Consider the following 15,246-nt stretch of genomic DNA (forward strand, 5'->3'; position numbering starts at 1 on the left):
GACTGATAGGTGAATGAACATGGACCTCTGAAGAGTACTAGCACTAGCTGTCACAGAATGGCACCGTTCTTCTCCTGTTACACATTAGTGACAAGAAGGTTGTGGTTGATCCTATGTGCAGTCAGCAATCCACATGTGCAGTTCGTACAGCAGCTTCTTACTGAAAAAGAAATCATGAGTTTATTCTTCCTTAGAGTTCAGAATACACCAGTAAATTTACAAAATATTTGGAAATTGCTCAAATGGTAGTTTATATACTGCCCTTAAAAAAACCAAACAAACTATTCACCTGATGAAACTACAGATGCATTTCAGAACACCTTTTATGCCAGCAGTTTTAGTGGTGTGTTACCAGAAGTTTAAAAATCGTGTTTTTTTGCTTTAAAAAAAAATTTATTTAAAATAATAATTTGGACTTAGGTGTAACACTGAGAGGAGTTCAGGCAGAATGATCGCTACCAAGATGGCCAAGATCATCAACAGTGGGAATTCAGAAAAGTTGCATTTATTAAAATGTAATGGATGCCTCAAAGGGCAGACCTTGTCCCTAAATTTCTTGTTTGAGGCAGTAATTCTTTTTGTGCCACACATAAAGCTTCACTTGCATGGTGAATTTGAGGTTCAGAACCCAGTACTTCTGCGTAAGACTTGTCTCCATTTGCTACTCAGAGTGTGTGACACAGTTTTGAGATGGATTTTAACAGTTCAGAATCCTTTCTTCTCTCTCCATCCTTTAGTACTGGATCACGCATTTAGTCCTTATGATTAAATATAGAGGTGAGCAAACATAAATGGCTGTTACAGTCCCAATTTTTCTATTTCATTCTGTGAATTGGAAGGTAAAGAGTCTTGATTATACTGTCTGTACAAACTGATCTGTACTCTGTGTGACACCCCTTAATTTCAGCACTGTAAATTAAGCCTCCCCTATTTAATGGAGGTGGCTTCTGTTAAATGTCTGGCAGGGATGGGAAGGTGAATTTGTCGGATTGATCTAAAAGAGGAAATAGGAATTGCTGTTGAAATTACGCTCTCTTTATTTTTTTTCCAGATGTAATGCAACACACAGCAGTTCACAAGAAACATAATGGAAAAAGTCCTGTTGCCAAGTAGGTACTAGGATGGTGTAATGTGAGCATGCTACATTTCTGAACTTCATTAGTTAGTGCTTTCAGAGTATGTGTTTCCTTCTAGATTAAAGCTTGTTTATGGGTTTTTTGATTGGTTGGGGTGTTCTTGGTTTATTTCTTCTTGTTGGAGGGGAGGCATTATTGTGTTAGAAAAATACTTTAAAAGGCTGTATTTCTAAATCTGTAAGTCTAGGTCATTTAGAGCTCTCTTCCGTTGCAGATTTTGTGAATCTTCACTAATTGAGTTGATGTTTTGATTTGTGTTAATAAGCAGAGTAACATGAATTCATATTACACGTATTTTTCCCATGTGTGCACACACACACACATGTGCATATGTGGAAAATTTCCATTACTGTTGATTTTAAGCTTTTATTCAGTACCTTCAGAGATGACCTTATAGGAGAAAGTAGTCCATTCTTTCCCTTGCTTAGTAGCAAAAGCATGTATACATTGCTGGTTTACAGCCACTGTAACTGGAAACACTTATTAACCATATTAGTTATATATGTGCTTTCAGATATATGATGTAATGAGAATCAATGTATTTTGACCAGAAACTTTAGTAGGTATGTTTGCATATAGTTGTGCAATACTTCAACTTTGTTAAGAGAAAAAATGGATATAAAATTTATTGTTGTTTACAGTTTTGTTCCATGTTGGTTTATCTGTAAAATGTGTTTCTTGGGTGGAGGGGAGGGGGGAAATTACCTGGAATTACAATAATTAGGATATAATCATAGCACAAACCAATGTTGGTTAAGGTTCACAGATCTTTAACAGACAAGCTTCTTGTGAAATTACCAATTGGACAACTTAGTGGTTTGTTTCTGTGTTGTTTTTTAACCCTTCTGCTTACTCTCAACTTATTTCTTCAAGAAGAGAATGTCATCTTGACAAAAATCTCTAGCTATGCCAATGGATATACAGCCTGCTATGAAGTCATAAGAGCAAGATCCAAGCTTTGTAGCACACAGTTACTAATGAAAACATTGTCTTTTTCTTATTGTTTAATAAAGTATACTAAAGCTGACTGTATTTTAGGATCTATCTTTCAGGTAGGAAAACCAGGGACAAGCCTTTATACAAACTTCAGTGATAGAAACTCCTTTTGCTAGCTGTTATTTGCTGGGTATTTAAGGGTGGGGGGAGAATGTGCTTACCACATGACTGCTAGAGGTCTTAGTCCTGTCTTCTCAGCACTATGTGTCTGTCTCTTAAAATCTCTGCCTGCTGTTGGTGAGTTCTAAAGAAGTGGCACTGAGTGAAACTTTTCTGTTTTCAATCTGTATAAAACTGTCTAAGTCAAGAGGAGTTGATCTCAAATAGCGTTGCTACAGTTTGGGGAAATGTATACAATTACCTCTATCTACTGTTTGGTTTTGTTCAGTATTGCAGCCTTACTCTTGAAAATGTCCAAAGATCTACTGGTGGGTGTGAGATCAGACATAGAGAATTAAAAAAATTGGTAGTATCGCAACTTATGTGAAATGACTCTAAATTTGGGAGCAGATTCACGTAAGTTCATTTGCTGAAGTGTCTAAAGTGCCTTGTATCTCTGCAGTCATGGGCTCATTTTGGGACCTTCTTGGGCTCTCACCATTTTCTTAATCTATTAGTTTAATGTGCTATTGTACACCTTTTAAGTAGCTTCAGTACTGATTTCCAGAGGTATTTTGCAAGTAGCTACTGGAGCTTCAACATATCTCATGCTTTGGAGGGAGCTAGATTACTGCCACCGTGGGAACTGATATGAAGCAGCTTGCCAGCTGTCCTGAATTAAGGTTGGGGTGGGGGCAGCCTTGGTTGCAGTGATCATGAGAAAATAGAGTTCAGGATCGTGGGTCCTAGGTACAAAACAACAAGTAGGACTGCAACCTTGGCCTTCAGGAAGGCTAATTTTGACCTCTTTAAGAAACCGCTTGGGGAAGTCCCATGGGCCAGGGCTCTGGAAGGCAGAGGCGTTCACAAGAGCTGGCTGATACTCAAGGACCACTTCCTCCAAGCTCAGGATCGGTGTATGCCTAAGAGCAAGAAATCAGGCAAGGGAAGCAGGAGACCTGCTTGACTGAGCAGAGAGCTGCTGAAAAAGCTCAAGTGGAAGAAGGGACTGACCACTTGGGAAGATTACAGGTATGCTGTCAGGGTATGCAGGGATCAAATGGGAAAAGCCAAGGCCTCCTTGGAGCTAAACCTGGCAAGGGGTGTCAAGGTTAACAGGAAGGGGTTCTTCAGGTATATTGGTGGCAGAAGGAAAGCTAGGGAAAATGTGGGCCCACTGTTGAATGAAGCTGGTGTCAGGGTGGTGAAGGATGAGAAGACAACAGAAGGCAGAGTTACCGAATGCCTTCTTTGCTTCAGTCTTTACTGCTCAGATCAGCCCTTGGGAGCCCCAGACTTTTGAGGTAGCAGAGAATGTCTGGAGAAAGGAAGGTGTTCCTTTGGTTGAGGAAGATCTAGTTTGAGACCAGTTACATAAACTGGATATCTACAAATCCATGTGTCCTGATGGGATGCACCCACGAGTGCTGAGGGAGCTGGCAGAAGTCATTGCTAAGCCACTCTCCAACATCTTTGAAAGGTCCGGAGAGCAGGTGAGGTGCCTGAAGATTGGAGGAAATCTTCAAATCTCCAATCTTCAAAAAGGCAAGAAATATGACCCAGTAGGCCAGTCAGCTGCTCCTCCATCCTTGGAAAGGTGTTAGAGAAGTTTGTTCGGGGGGTCAGAAGTAGCCAGCACAGATTCTCCAGGGGGAAGTCATGTCTGACCAACCTGATAACCTTCTACGAGGGCATGAGTGGATGGGTAGGGAGAAGGAGAGCAGTGGATGTTGTCTGCCTTGACTTTAGCAAGGCTTTTGACATCATCTCTCACAGAATCCTTGTAGACAAACTAAGGAAACATGGGTTAGATGAATGGGGGGATGGATTGAAAATCGGCTGCAACAGAGAGAGTTGTGATCAGTGGCGCTGAGTCTAGTTGGAGTCCTGTAACAAGTGGTGTTCCTCAGGGCTCAGTCTTGAGTCCAGCCATGTTCAATGCATTCATCAGTGACTGGGATGAAGGAACAGAGTACCCTCAGCAAGTGTGCCGGTGATACAGCACTGGGAGGAGTGGCTGACATGCCAGAAGGCTGTGCTGCCATCCGGCCAGACCTGGACAGGCTGGAGAGTAATCTTAGGAAATTCACCAAAGGCAAGTGTGGGGCCCTGCACCTAGTGAGGAGTAACCCCATGCACCAGCACAGGTTAGGGGCTGACCTGCTGGAGAGCAGCGTAGTGGAAAAAGACCTGGGAGTCCTGGTGGACACAGCAGGTTAACCCTGAGCCAGCAACGTGCTCTTGTGGCCACGAAAGCCAGTGGCATCCTGGGGTGTGTCAAGAGCAATGTGGCCAGCAGGTCAAGGGAGGTTCTCCTCCCCCTCTACCCTGCAGTGATGAGGCCTCATCTGGAATATTGTGTGCAGTTCTGGGCTCCCTGGTTGAAGAAGGACAGGGAGATAGATACTGGAGAGGGGACAAAAAAGAGTTAACCAAGATGATGAGGGGACTAGAACATCATTCTTATGAAAAGAGGCTGAGGGACTTGGGACTTTTTATCTTACTGAATTCTGAGGGGTGGGTGTCAGGAGGATGGGGTCAGCCTTTTCTTTCTCAGTGGTGCCCAGTGACAGCACAAGAGGCAATGGGCACAAACTTGAATATAGGAAGTTTCACCTAAATATGAGGAGGAACTTTTTCACTGCGAGGGTAGCAGAGCACAGGCACAGGCTGCCCAGAGGCTGTGGAGTCTCCTTCTCTGGAGACATTCAAAACCAGTAACAATACGTTATTGTATTGGTGCTGCTGGCCTGTGCAGCCTGCTCTAGGTGGTCCTGCTCTAGCAGGGGTGTTGGACTAGATGATCTCCAGAGGTTCCTTCCAATCCCTGCCCTTCTGTGATTCTAGAATTAAAAGACGTTTCCAATTATCAGCATTTCTGATAAGAATTAAAGATCCTTCCCCCCTGCCCCCAGTAGTACGGTGGGGTTTTGGATGATAGCTTAACAGTTTATAGGTGCATGTGCCCTACTGACTGAGAACTCTGGCTGTTTTTCCAGCAATCTTTGTTACCAGTGCTCTCAGCCCTAGTTAGATACTGCTTCTGACCGGCCGCTGTTAGGAGAAGCTTCAGTGGAAGGCAGGGTAAGGTGCAGAGTAAATGCCAAATGCAGCTCCCCTTTCCTGGCAGTACTCAAACCTAGCAGGCCAGAAGGTAACAGTATAAAGCAAGATGGCTATTTTGAAATCCAGACACAGCCACAGTGTAATCTGTAAGTAGCCATGCATTTCTTTTCTTGGGTGTCTCATGAGCTCTGAAAAATAGGGATTACAAAGTCATTCCAGTTTTGTCATTAATGATAAGGAAGAGAGAAGATTAATTTGGAATACATTTCTATCTGGAACATTTCCCCATGTCTGGCACGAAAAAAGCAAACAAAAAGACTTTGTTTGCAGAAATACCAATGGAATTCTTCTCTCAAGTACTGTTTTCTACAGATTCTGTTGTTCTGAATGTTGTATCAAATTATAGGAGACAAATAGGAACACCAGATATGTTCAGATTATTAGTTCAACTGCACAAGAACTCCTGTAATTTACATCTTTTACATCTCTTGAGAATTCCTAGGGACTTCTGATGCAAAACCCATGTATGTTGGTAGGAAAAGCCTGCAAGTTTGTTCATATCAGCATAACATTTTTGTTTGTTTCTTTTTTTCACCCTTCAGCAGCACTAGCAGTGCAAAATGTTCTTCACTGGATAGCCTTAACATACAGCACTCTGAGCAGAATGGGGTGATGGACTGGAGGAGAAAAAGCTGCATTGTCCAGCAGCACCCAGAGCACTGTACAAACCTACTTGACCAGGTGTGTTACTCTTTATTTTTCTTCTTCTTCAAAGCAATGTTGTGAGAATCCTTGAGAAGGTTGTCCACTACATGATTTAGCTTTAGAAGATGAAGAGCCCTGCTAAAATTGTACAAATGAGTGTCAAAGTTCAAGTTGCTCCTGACTTACCTTGATTAGAAAAGTCCTCATAATTACTTACCCCTGTCTCATAAAGCTGCATATTTTGGTTTTGAATTTGATGCTTGAATCAGATGCTTTCCTGTTATTGTAACGTATTGTTATCGGAGAGCATTTCAGAATACCTGGGGAATTTTGTGGTTTTGCAAGGAACAAACCAGAAACTGTATTAATAACCAAACCATACTGATGCTGCATTAGGGAAAACAGGTTTAACGTGTTATTTCTATCTTAGCTGCATTATCTAAGTAATTTAAGTATTAAGTCTTTGTTGAATAAAGTTAATAGCTGGATGCATATGTGCTTTTTGTGAGATTTGTGTCTCTTCAGTGGTCAGCTCTGGTGTAAGCATAGTTGAGAAGACTATAAATAAAACCATCTACTGAAATCTGGGGAAGGAAGGTCACTCCCTGCTTAAGTTTGAAAACCCTTGAATGTTAGAATTGGTTCATATTACTCCTTGTTCTACGTGCAGAATTTGGCTGTTGATTATTATACGGGGAACAGTAAGCCAAACAGGACCTGTCCTCGCTTGACAAAGCAGGGGAATGAGTTGAGATTTTCTTCCAAGGATGAAATAGCAGATGGCATCAAAGCTTGAAGTATTGCAAGCTTGGGGCAAGGGAAAAATTAATGCACTAAAGCAGAGGAAAAGCTACTTCGTATTTAAAGGGTGCCCAGATGCAGCATGTTTCCACAGAGATTGTTTCTGCCATGGGTGGGCTTTTTTCTTATGTCCTTATAGGTTGTCTTTGAGAGTTTAGTTTAGCAGCAACCTCCAGTTTAAGGCAGGGTATCTGCTTTGTCACTATGTAAAAATAATCTGCCTCCTGTACTTCCTACCCTACAACCATCAAGTTAATTCCACTTAATTAATTCTGTAGCTCCTTACGCCTCATAATTAACCTTTTTAGTGGCCATGTGATGAAATCCACTTCTGTTTTTATCCTCGAGGCAAGACAGCATGCAAACAATAACTTGATATCTTCTGAATGTTTGTAAGTTGTAGTTTGTTGAGTGTTTTGCTGATAAAGGCAGAAATGCAGGACAAGATGCTTTCTAAAGGCCTGGGTGCACTCTGCATGCAGCTGGTGGTGTGGTTATAGCACCTGTTGTGAGCACATGAGTCTTGGACTTAGGGACCTGTTGGTGTTTGTAAGACCAAAATTCTGCTGTTTGACTGGCATCTTTGTATTTTTTGTCTAGCATACAATGGAAAAACGAAGTCTGTCTACAGTAAGCAAGAAGAAAGGAAAGCCACAGCTGGAAAAGTAAGTTTGCAATGTGTCCAGTCATCCAGAAACAAAGTGTAATGGATTCACTGATAAAGAGAGTCTACAATCAATTCAGGTGCTTTGTTTCGCCGTTGTGGAACAAGAGCTGGTATAGAGTGAAGCCAGTCTACATAAAAATCCTTTTTTTTAATCTTCTGAAAAAAATAACTTGAAAAATAGGATGTAATTGTATGCCTTTATTTCTCAGAATAGCAGTTGACATTTAGCAAAAAGGTGAAGGAGCAGAAGTAGGTTCTTAATAGATAGTGAATTGCCTTTTGTCCCTTTATTTGTCTGAAATTTAAAAGGTGTGAAGGTGCCCAGAAAACACTGAAAATCAAATAAGAATTGACAGAAGCCTTTAACATCACACAGTGGGCAGTAACTTGCTGAAGTGTTTTATTGAAGGTAATTTGTACATCAGGGGGCTTCAGAACTTCCCTGTGAGGAAGTAAAATCAATTCCACCCTCCCCTCATGATCTGCCAGCTTCCAAGTTGACTTTCTGTCACTTTGTTACTCTGCAGCCAGATGCTTTTATGCTAGTCTGGTGTAGGGCTGCATTACACACATCAGCTTTCAAAGAGGAGTTTAGATTCTTTGTGTGTTCTTTTCTGGGTCTGTACTCATAGTTTTTAGTAACACTGCTTGCAGTTTAATTCTTGGTATATTGCACTAACAGCTTTTACCTATTAGTTTATTATCTGTTAAATATCTGTTGTTATATCTGTTAAATGTACATTTCTGGGCTGGAGTCGCTGTCTCTGCTTACAGTGGCATTACATGTTGGTTCATGTTTGGGTATTTGTGCCTGTGCATCTGGAAAAAAAACCCCATGAAAATTATTTGCACAGGGAGAAAGCAAAGAAAAGCGACTGCCGGTTGAGTAACAGGACCAATGGAGTGAGAGTGGCGGCATCACAGCACATCCGAACCGGGGCAGCAAAAGGTAACATGCTTTTTCCCCAGCTCTGTGTAAGAAACAACCAGCTTTGCAGATTTTTCGTTGTTCTGCAGGAAAAAGGGAAACCACGAGTCCAGAATCTGTTGTGGAGCAAGTCAGCATGTTGGTTGTCTGGTCTGTGCTTTGACTTGCTGTAGAGAATGTACAAGACTCTCTTCTGTCAGCAGCTGCTTAGGGAATGTCTCTTTTCATCTGTAACTGGAAAAAAACCAGCCAAGTCTCCATAAATTGCCTTATATGGAGTAGTTGTTGCAGAAACAGTTAATGATGCATTACTTCTGTGTGAAATTTAGTGGACCGAGTGTGTGGAGGTCCAGCATCTTGATGTTAGCGTTCACTTTGCAGCTCACTGGTCTCTTCAGCTGTTGTGGAGAGGCCTGTGAGAAACCTGTGTAAAACCCCCTTGGTGCAAACCATTGGTGAGCTGTAGTGTGTAAACCAAATGACTACTGAGCTACGACACAGAAGCATGTATGATACCTTAACAGGGTTTTCAAGTGCCTGGGCCAAGACCTTGTGTACAACAGTCAGTTAAAAGACAAAAATTATATTTGTGTTCCTTTAGTAAATAGAGTCTTCAAGCTTTATTACAAATTTCTGAAGGGCTGTGTTACACATTGGTCTTACCACCTTGGTGTTTTCGAAGCTCCCAGTTGTGGCCTTGCCTCTCTTACACTTGGTTCTCATGACAGAAAGCTGATGAAGTTTGCCTTAGCCTCCTAATTGGCTAAGTTTTTAAAAGAACTTCTACAGACTGCCTTGTCTTGCTCTCACTTCCAAGCAGGGTACAGTCTTGCTCAAGTTTTCATTCTTTTTTCTCACTGATGGGAGTCCCAGGTGGATCCCATCCAGAATTATTGCCACGTGGTTTATGGGCAGTTTTTGTTACCTTCTTGTGCTGGTTTATGGCCAGTTAATTTCCTTCATAGTATCTAACAGGGGCTGTGTTTTGGTCTTGTTCTGAAAACAGTCTTGATAACAGAGAGATGTTTTCGTTGCTGCTGGGCAGGGCTTACACAGAGCCAAAGCCTTTGCTGTTCCTCACACTGACCCACCAGCCAGTGGGCTGGGGGTGCATGAGGAGTTGGGAGGGGACACAGCCAGGACAACTGACCCCAACTGACCAAAGGGACATTCCAAACCATACAACATGTAACTCTGTATATAGCTGGGGAAGCTAGACAGGAGGTGGGATCGCTGCTCAGAAACAGACTGGGCATTGGAGTATTTCTTTCACTGCAAGTGGCGAGCAACTACATATGTGCTTTATTATTATTTTATTATTTTATTTCATCTTCTTTTGTTATCTTATTAAATTGTCTTTTTATCAACCCACGAGGGCTGTGTTTTTTCCCATTCTCCCCATCGCACTGGTGAGGCAGAGGGATGAACAAGCAGCTGCCTGGTGCTTATTTACCAGCTGGGGTCAAACCACAATGCTTCTACAAACTGTACTTGACTAAAACTTCAACAATTAAGAGTTCACAAACTTTGCCACACAAAGGTTGGTTTTACACAGTTGGAGCCAAGGGCTGTGTGAGCAGAAAACGTGCTGTGCAGGACAGCTCTGCTGCATACATTTCTGACTGAGTGTGGCTGTTCTTGTCAGGCAAAATGCACTGAGCCTGTGTGAAGGGGACGGTAACTTTAAGAGGTGGAGCGATTCTGTGTGACGTAGTGTGAAGCTAAATAGGGAATGCTTTGCCTTAGGAGTTCTGACTGCTCACTGCCCGCTGCTCTGCAGATGTGGAACGGCCTGTCTGATCGTGTTGGCGGCTTGAGGCTGCTCCAAGAAGAATCTGCAACCCGCAGAGGCTGGAAGCAATTAGAGTCCTGCTCTGAAATGGGCTTTGTACCTGTGTGTTTGTGTACAGACATCAAAATGTCTTTTGAGAAGATACCCTCTTAGGAATGTAGGCTCAAGAAAAGAATTCACGTTACAGGCTGAGCCTCTGCCTAGCTTTGTATGCTCAGGCTTGGTTTGAAATGCTTTATTCCAAGCCAGTAACTCCTAACTGCCTCCTGTTTTCTTCTATTTTTTCCTCCCTATTTTTAGCTTTGTTGAGTCATCAGTCAGTACATTTGTAACTCTGAAGACTTGATGCTTTGTGACGAGCACTTCCACTCCTGCTTTCCGTGATGTGAGGTTGATGCTGCTGCTCCAGGGTTATATTAGGCATTCCATACACTTGTTAAAATAATTTGATCAATTATAGGTTTAATCCAGGAAACTGTTTCAAGAATTGAAGCATCAAAGCAGCTTTTTTGATGATTTATCCCAGCCTACTTGCAATAGCAATAGTAAATTAATAAAAGAATAAATTATTAGAATGAATAAAATAAATAATTGCATTCTGATTTTTGTCCTGGAGTTTTGCCAACCAAGGTGCTGGGGGTTAGTGTTTCCTTGAAGTGAGTGTCTGGCACACATTCGGGGAGAGGGTGCATCTGCCATGCTCGGTCACCTCTGAAGCTGAAATGCAAAGCCTGAGCATATTACCTGCCCACTTAAATTCACTAACAGGATCTGAACCCACCCTGAAAGACGGGTTCCAGCAAATAAGCTTCCCATGATCTCATTTGGAATTTAGAAAACAATTTTACACTTTTTTTAGTTCACCTTTTTCATAATAGTTTCTGTTGATACAGTTTGCTGAAAGCCTGTTCTGGGAGAGATAATTGTAAGAAGGTGTATGGTTTTGATATTGCCCACTGGGTTAGCTTTCTGCCTTTGCTGGTATGACCAAGGAGGATTGTGTCTCTTTGGAAACCTTCAACTGCTGCCATGCAGAGGAAATTAGTGTTTTAGTACAATTGGGTATAAGCACGACAAAATTTATTGAGGTTGTTAATTCCTTTTGCTACTCTGCGTAAATGTGAATTTTCAGTGCCACCACCTCTAGCACTGAGGAGTCAGTCATCACAGATCTGGGGACAAGACCAGTCCCGAACACTGGGAGTGGGAATGTTCGGGACACGGGGGACAGAGTTGGAACAAACAAAAAATCTGAACTAGGGTGAGATGTGAGCAAACCAAAATAACCTCACTTCCATATACTGAGATTAAAAATAAAAATGCCAATTTTTATTTTTAGATCTGAACTTGAACGCTGGATCTGGTCATGACACCTGTGGAGAAACATCATCTGAAAGTTACAGTTCCCCTTCTAGTCCACGGCATGATGGGAGGGAAAGCTTTGATAGTGAAGAAGAAAAAGACAGAGGTTGTATTTATGGAGAGTGTGCATGAATGTCTTTATTCCTAGACTAATCTCTTCCTTGTCTTAATGTTCATGAGCTTCTCCATTTTATGAGCTGCTGTTATTTCTGAACTGGCCGCAGAGCACGTTTAGTGACTGGACAGTTGGAAGGCTCTCAGCTCTTTGCAGGGCTGTTTAAATACCGTTGAGTTTCAGATTGCTGCGTGCACGTAACGATCTTCTGACCTCAGTGGTGCACGTGGCGCTCCGGAGAAATTTCAGCAGTACAGTACTGGGGGAAACTTTGGCTTGAAGGGAACTGGGTTTCTGTTGAGCTGTGTGTGGCGGGGCTGAGAGGTCCTTCTTTTTCTATTCGTGGTTTGATTTGCCGCTCCTTACAAATTGGAGTAAGCTGTGTTAATGTCTTTCTAGGTAGATGCAAATTCCTAGTTCGACCTGCGTCCTACTCTTCACATTTGCAGATACACACAAGTCAAAGGCACGGTAGCTAGTTGGGCAGGTTGGTATGGGCAAGTGATGGACGCTGACCTAGTTTGATTTGGATGAATGAAGATAATCTGGAAGATATTCTAACTCGGGAAGACATAACTGTCAGTTGTGTCATCAAACCCAGGGAGCTTTAGATGGGTAAATGAGTTCAGGGCATGCCTTTGTATTGTCTCGGATTCGTTCTTCTGGCTGACAAATGCTTTTGTCTCCCCAGACACAGACAGCAATTCTGAGGACTCTGGGAATCAAAATACAACCAGGTTTACAGGCTACAGTGCTGTCAGCTCATCAAAGATGAGCAAATCATCTGCTCAGATCTCTTCGGTGACTACCGAAAACGGAAGCCTTTCGGAAGATCCTTTGAGTGCAAAGTTTCAGCATATTCCCTTCATGCCTGCCTTACACTGTGTGATGCACAGCGCTGCCCAAAAGCCTGAAGCAGTTGTCCCGCCACCCATATCCGCAGAGGGTAAAGCCATGGGAGTGTTTGTCACCACGCCTGTCACTGTCTCGACAGCGAGGGAGTCTGCAAACTCCCCTCCCGGTGGAATGGGCCCAGCGACCTCTGGTGAACCTGAGAAACGCCTGGAGCTGATGGCTTCCCCTTTGCCGGTCCCATCCACTTTCCTTCCACACTCTGTCCAGCCTGGTAGCCCTGCTTTGCATTTGGCAATACACAGATTGAAAATGCCCTCTCCGCAGGGGTCATCGGAAAGTTGCACAGTTAATGGACCGCAGCAGCCGACAGGAAGCTTAAGTATCGGATCACCAAATACTGCCTTTATCCCAGTCCACAGTCCAGGTAGTTTCCCAGGATCCCCAGTTCCTACTACAGATCCCATCACAAAACCTGCATCCCAGGTGGTAGGACTGAATCAAATGGTGCCTCACATTGAGGGAAACCCAGGAGCAATCCCTCAGCCTACCAATCTAAAGGTAGTTCTTCCAGCAGCTGGTCTCTCCACAGCAGCACCGCCACCTCCACCAGCTTCATACACTTTGCCAGGCAGTCCTCACGCTACCAGTGTGTTGCCCAACCAGAATACCAACGTGCTAAACACTGTAGCAACTTCCTCGCCGCCTCAGTCCGCCGGTTTAGGGGTGGGCCAGGTCCAGTCCACTGTTCCTCCTGCAATCCCTACCCACACGCCAGGCCCCGCCCCCAGCCCGAGCCCTGCTTTAACACACAGCACTGCACAGAGCGACAGCACGTCCTACATAAACGCTGTTGGGAATAACAACACTAACGGGACAATGTTACCTCCGCAGCAGCTGGGATCTGGTCCGTGCGGTTCTTGCGGACGTAGGTGTAGCTGTGGGACCAACGGAAGCCTTCAGATTAATAGCTATTTTTATCATAACCCACTTCATGGACAAGTCTACAGAGTTCCACCTTTCTTCACTCTGCCATCCCTTTGCAATGGCAGCTACCTCAATCAAGCACATCAAAGCAATGGAACACAACTTCCTTTCTTCCTGCCTCAGTCTCCGTATGCAAACGGGCTTATGCATGACCCAGTGATGGGGAGCCAAGCCAACTATGGTATGCAGCAGATGGCAGGATTCGGGAGGTTCTACCCTGTATATCCAGCACCTAACGTAGTTGCCAACACAAATGGGTCGGGACCCAAGAAGAACGGGAATGTTTCATGTTACAATTGTGGTGTAAGTGGACACTATGCGCAGGACTGTAAGCAGTCATCCATGGAGGCCAGTCAACAAGGTAATCATGATAACTCCCAGCGGACTTGCTTTTGAGTTTAGCGGTTTCTCTTTACCTTTCTGAATGTGCTGTTTCTGGTCTTGCAGAAAGGCGTGCGTGCGTGTGTCTGTTCTGTGTCAATGGTTGTGCACTAGTGACCTGCTCTAAAACTGCAAAGTATCTTATCTCTGCCTGAAAATCTTGTAGAACAGGGCAAGGGAAGGGGGTTCACTGCGTGAAGCGGAAAATGGGTATGATTCGGAGCGGGGAAGTCAAACTGTCTCAGACCTAAATTGCCATTCTTTTCTCACTGGCTTGGTTTTGCCCTTCTGTTGAGACTCGCGTGTCGTTACGGGTCTTGGGTTCGGTTCAGTGGGTTTTTTGGAGAGAACTCATTGGCAGACAGCGAAAGGTGGCAATTACTGCCTGTGATACAAGCTTTAAGAATCCAAGTCTGTCAGGATTTAAAAAAAAAAACCAACCCACCCTAAACTGCAGCAGGCTGGCCGTTTGAGAATTGACCTTCCCTAAAGCTTACCTTCGCGCAACCAGCCACGCTCCTCCTCTGCCCTGTCTCGCAGTACACACGCGACACATGCTTTAACTTTTCAGACAAGTTGCAGCAAAAAGGCAGAAGCCAATTGGAACTGAACATCAGAGGAATGGCTTCGGCCTTAGGCGTGCTTCTCTCTCCCTCCAGGAGAACGGGGAGAGCGCAGTGTTTGCATAGGGCCTACACTAATTCTGATTCCTGGCCTGTGCCTGTTCTGATTTTACTTGGTTGGTTGGACTGGGACAGTCGACCTCAACTGAGGTCAAGAAAGATGAACCTTGGCGTGGGAGGGGGGCATGTGGGGGGTGTGTGTGTCCTCTTTTCTCTGCGTTTTTCCAGTGAAGGTAAAATCCTACACCCGTGGTCCATATCTTTCTGAAAACGTTCAGTTTTAGCAAGGAGATGAAAGGAAATAGTGTCAAACCTTAGGGCCTACTTTAAAAAGGACTGGAGGATGATAGTGCCTTTCGGAGAGCATGTCCATTTTGATACCTTGTAGTGGTTTTGTAATCCATTTTAATTGTGAGCAGTGACTTAGTAGTTCTCTTTCCTGTTTTAGGCACTTACAGACTGAGATACGCACCTCCCCCTCCCCCTTCCAATGATACCTTGGATTCTGCAGACTGAAACAAGTAAACATTGCCTACTTAAACTGAAGCTTGGGAAATCGGGGGAAGGTGTGTGTGGGAGGGGGGGGGTGGGTCGGTCTTGTGTTTTGGGGCATTCCCGGTTCTATATTCTTTTTGGAATTTTCCATGGCTCTCGCACCTCTGTTCCGTACAAAAGAAGAAAGCTGAGTCCCTGGTCTCCTCCTGGTTCTACAAAAGGCTTGCGTAATGCATGTAAT

General features: G+C 43.7%; 1 protein-coding gene across 1 annotated transcript in view; it reads left to right on the forward strand.

Moving 5' to 3' along the window:
• The window catches only part of ZCCHC2 (zinc finger CCHC-type containing 2), a gene marked incomplete at its 3' end in the record, with an annotated part of 46,532 nt that extends 31,506 nt beyond the window's left edge, over positions 1–15,026 (forward strand). Inside the window, exons 8-14 of the mRNA XM_084260272.1 lie at positions 1,052–1,109; positions 5,900–6,038; positions 7,404–7,468; positions 8,325–8,419; positions 11,530–11,658; positions 12,359–13,867; positions 14,959–15,026. Of these exons, the coding sequence (XP_084116398.1) occupies positions 1,052–1,109; positions 5,900–6,038; positions 7,404–7,468; positions 8,325–8,419; positions 11,530–11,658; positions 12,359–13,867; positions 14,959–15,026 (2,063 nt within the window). The remainder of the gene's footprint in view (positions 1–1,051; positions 1,110–5,899; positions 6,039–7,403; positions 7,469–8,324; positions 8,420–11,529; positions 11,659–12,358; positions 13,868–14,958) is intronic.
• Between the last annotated feature and the right edge of the window lie 220 nt (positions 15,027–15,246).

This window comes from Gallinula chloropus (assembly GCF_964237585.1).
Source record: "Gallinula chloropus genome assembly, chromosome: 2".
Taxonomy (NCBI): Eukaryota; Metazoa; Chordata; class Aves; order Gruiformes; family Rallidae; genus Gallinula; species Gallinula chloropus.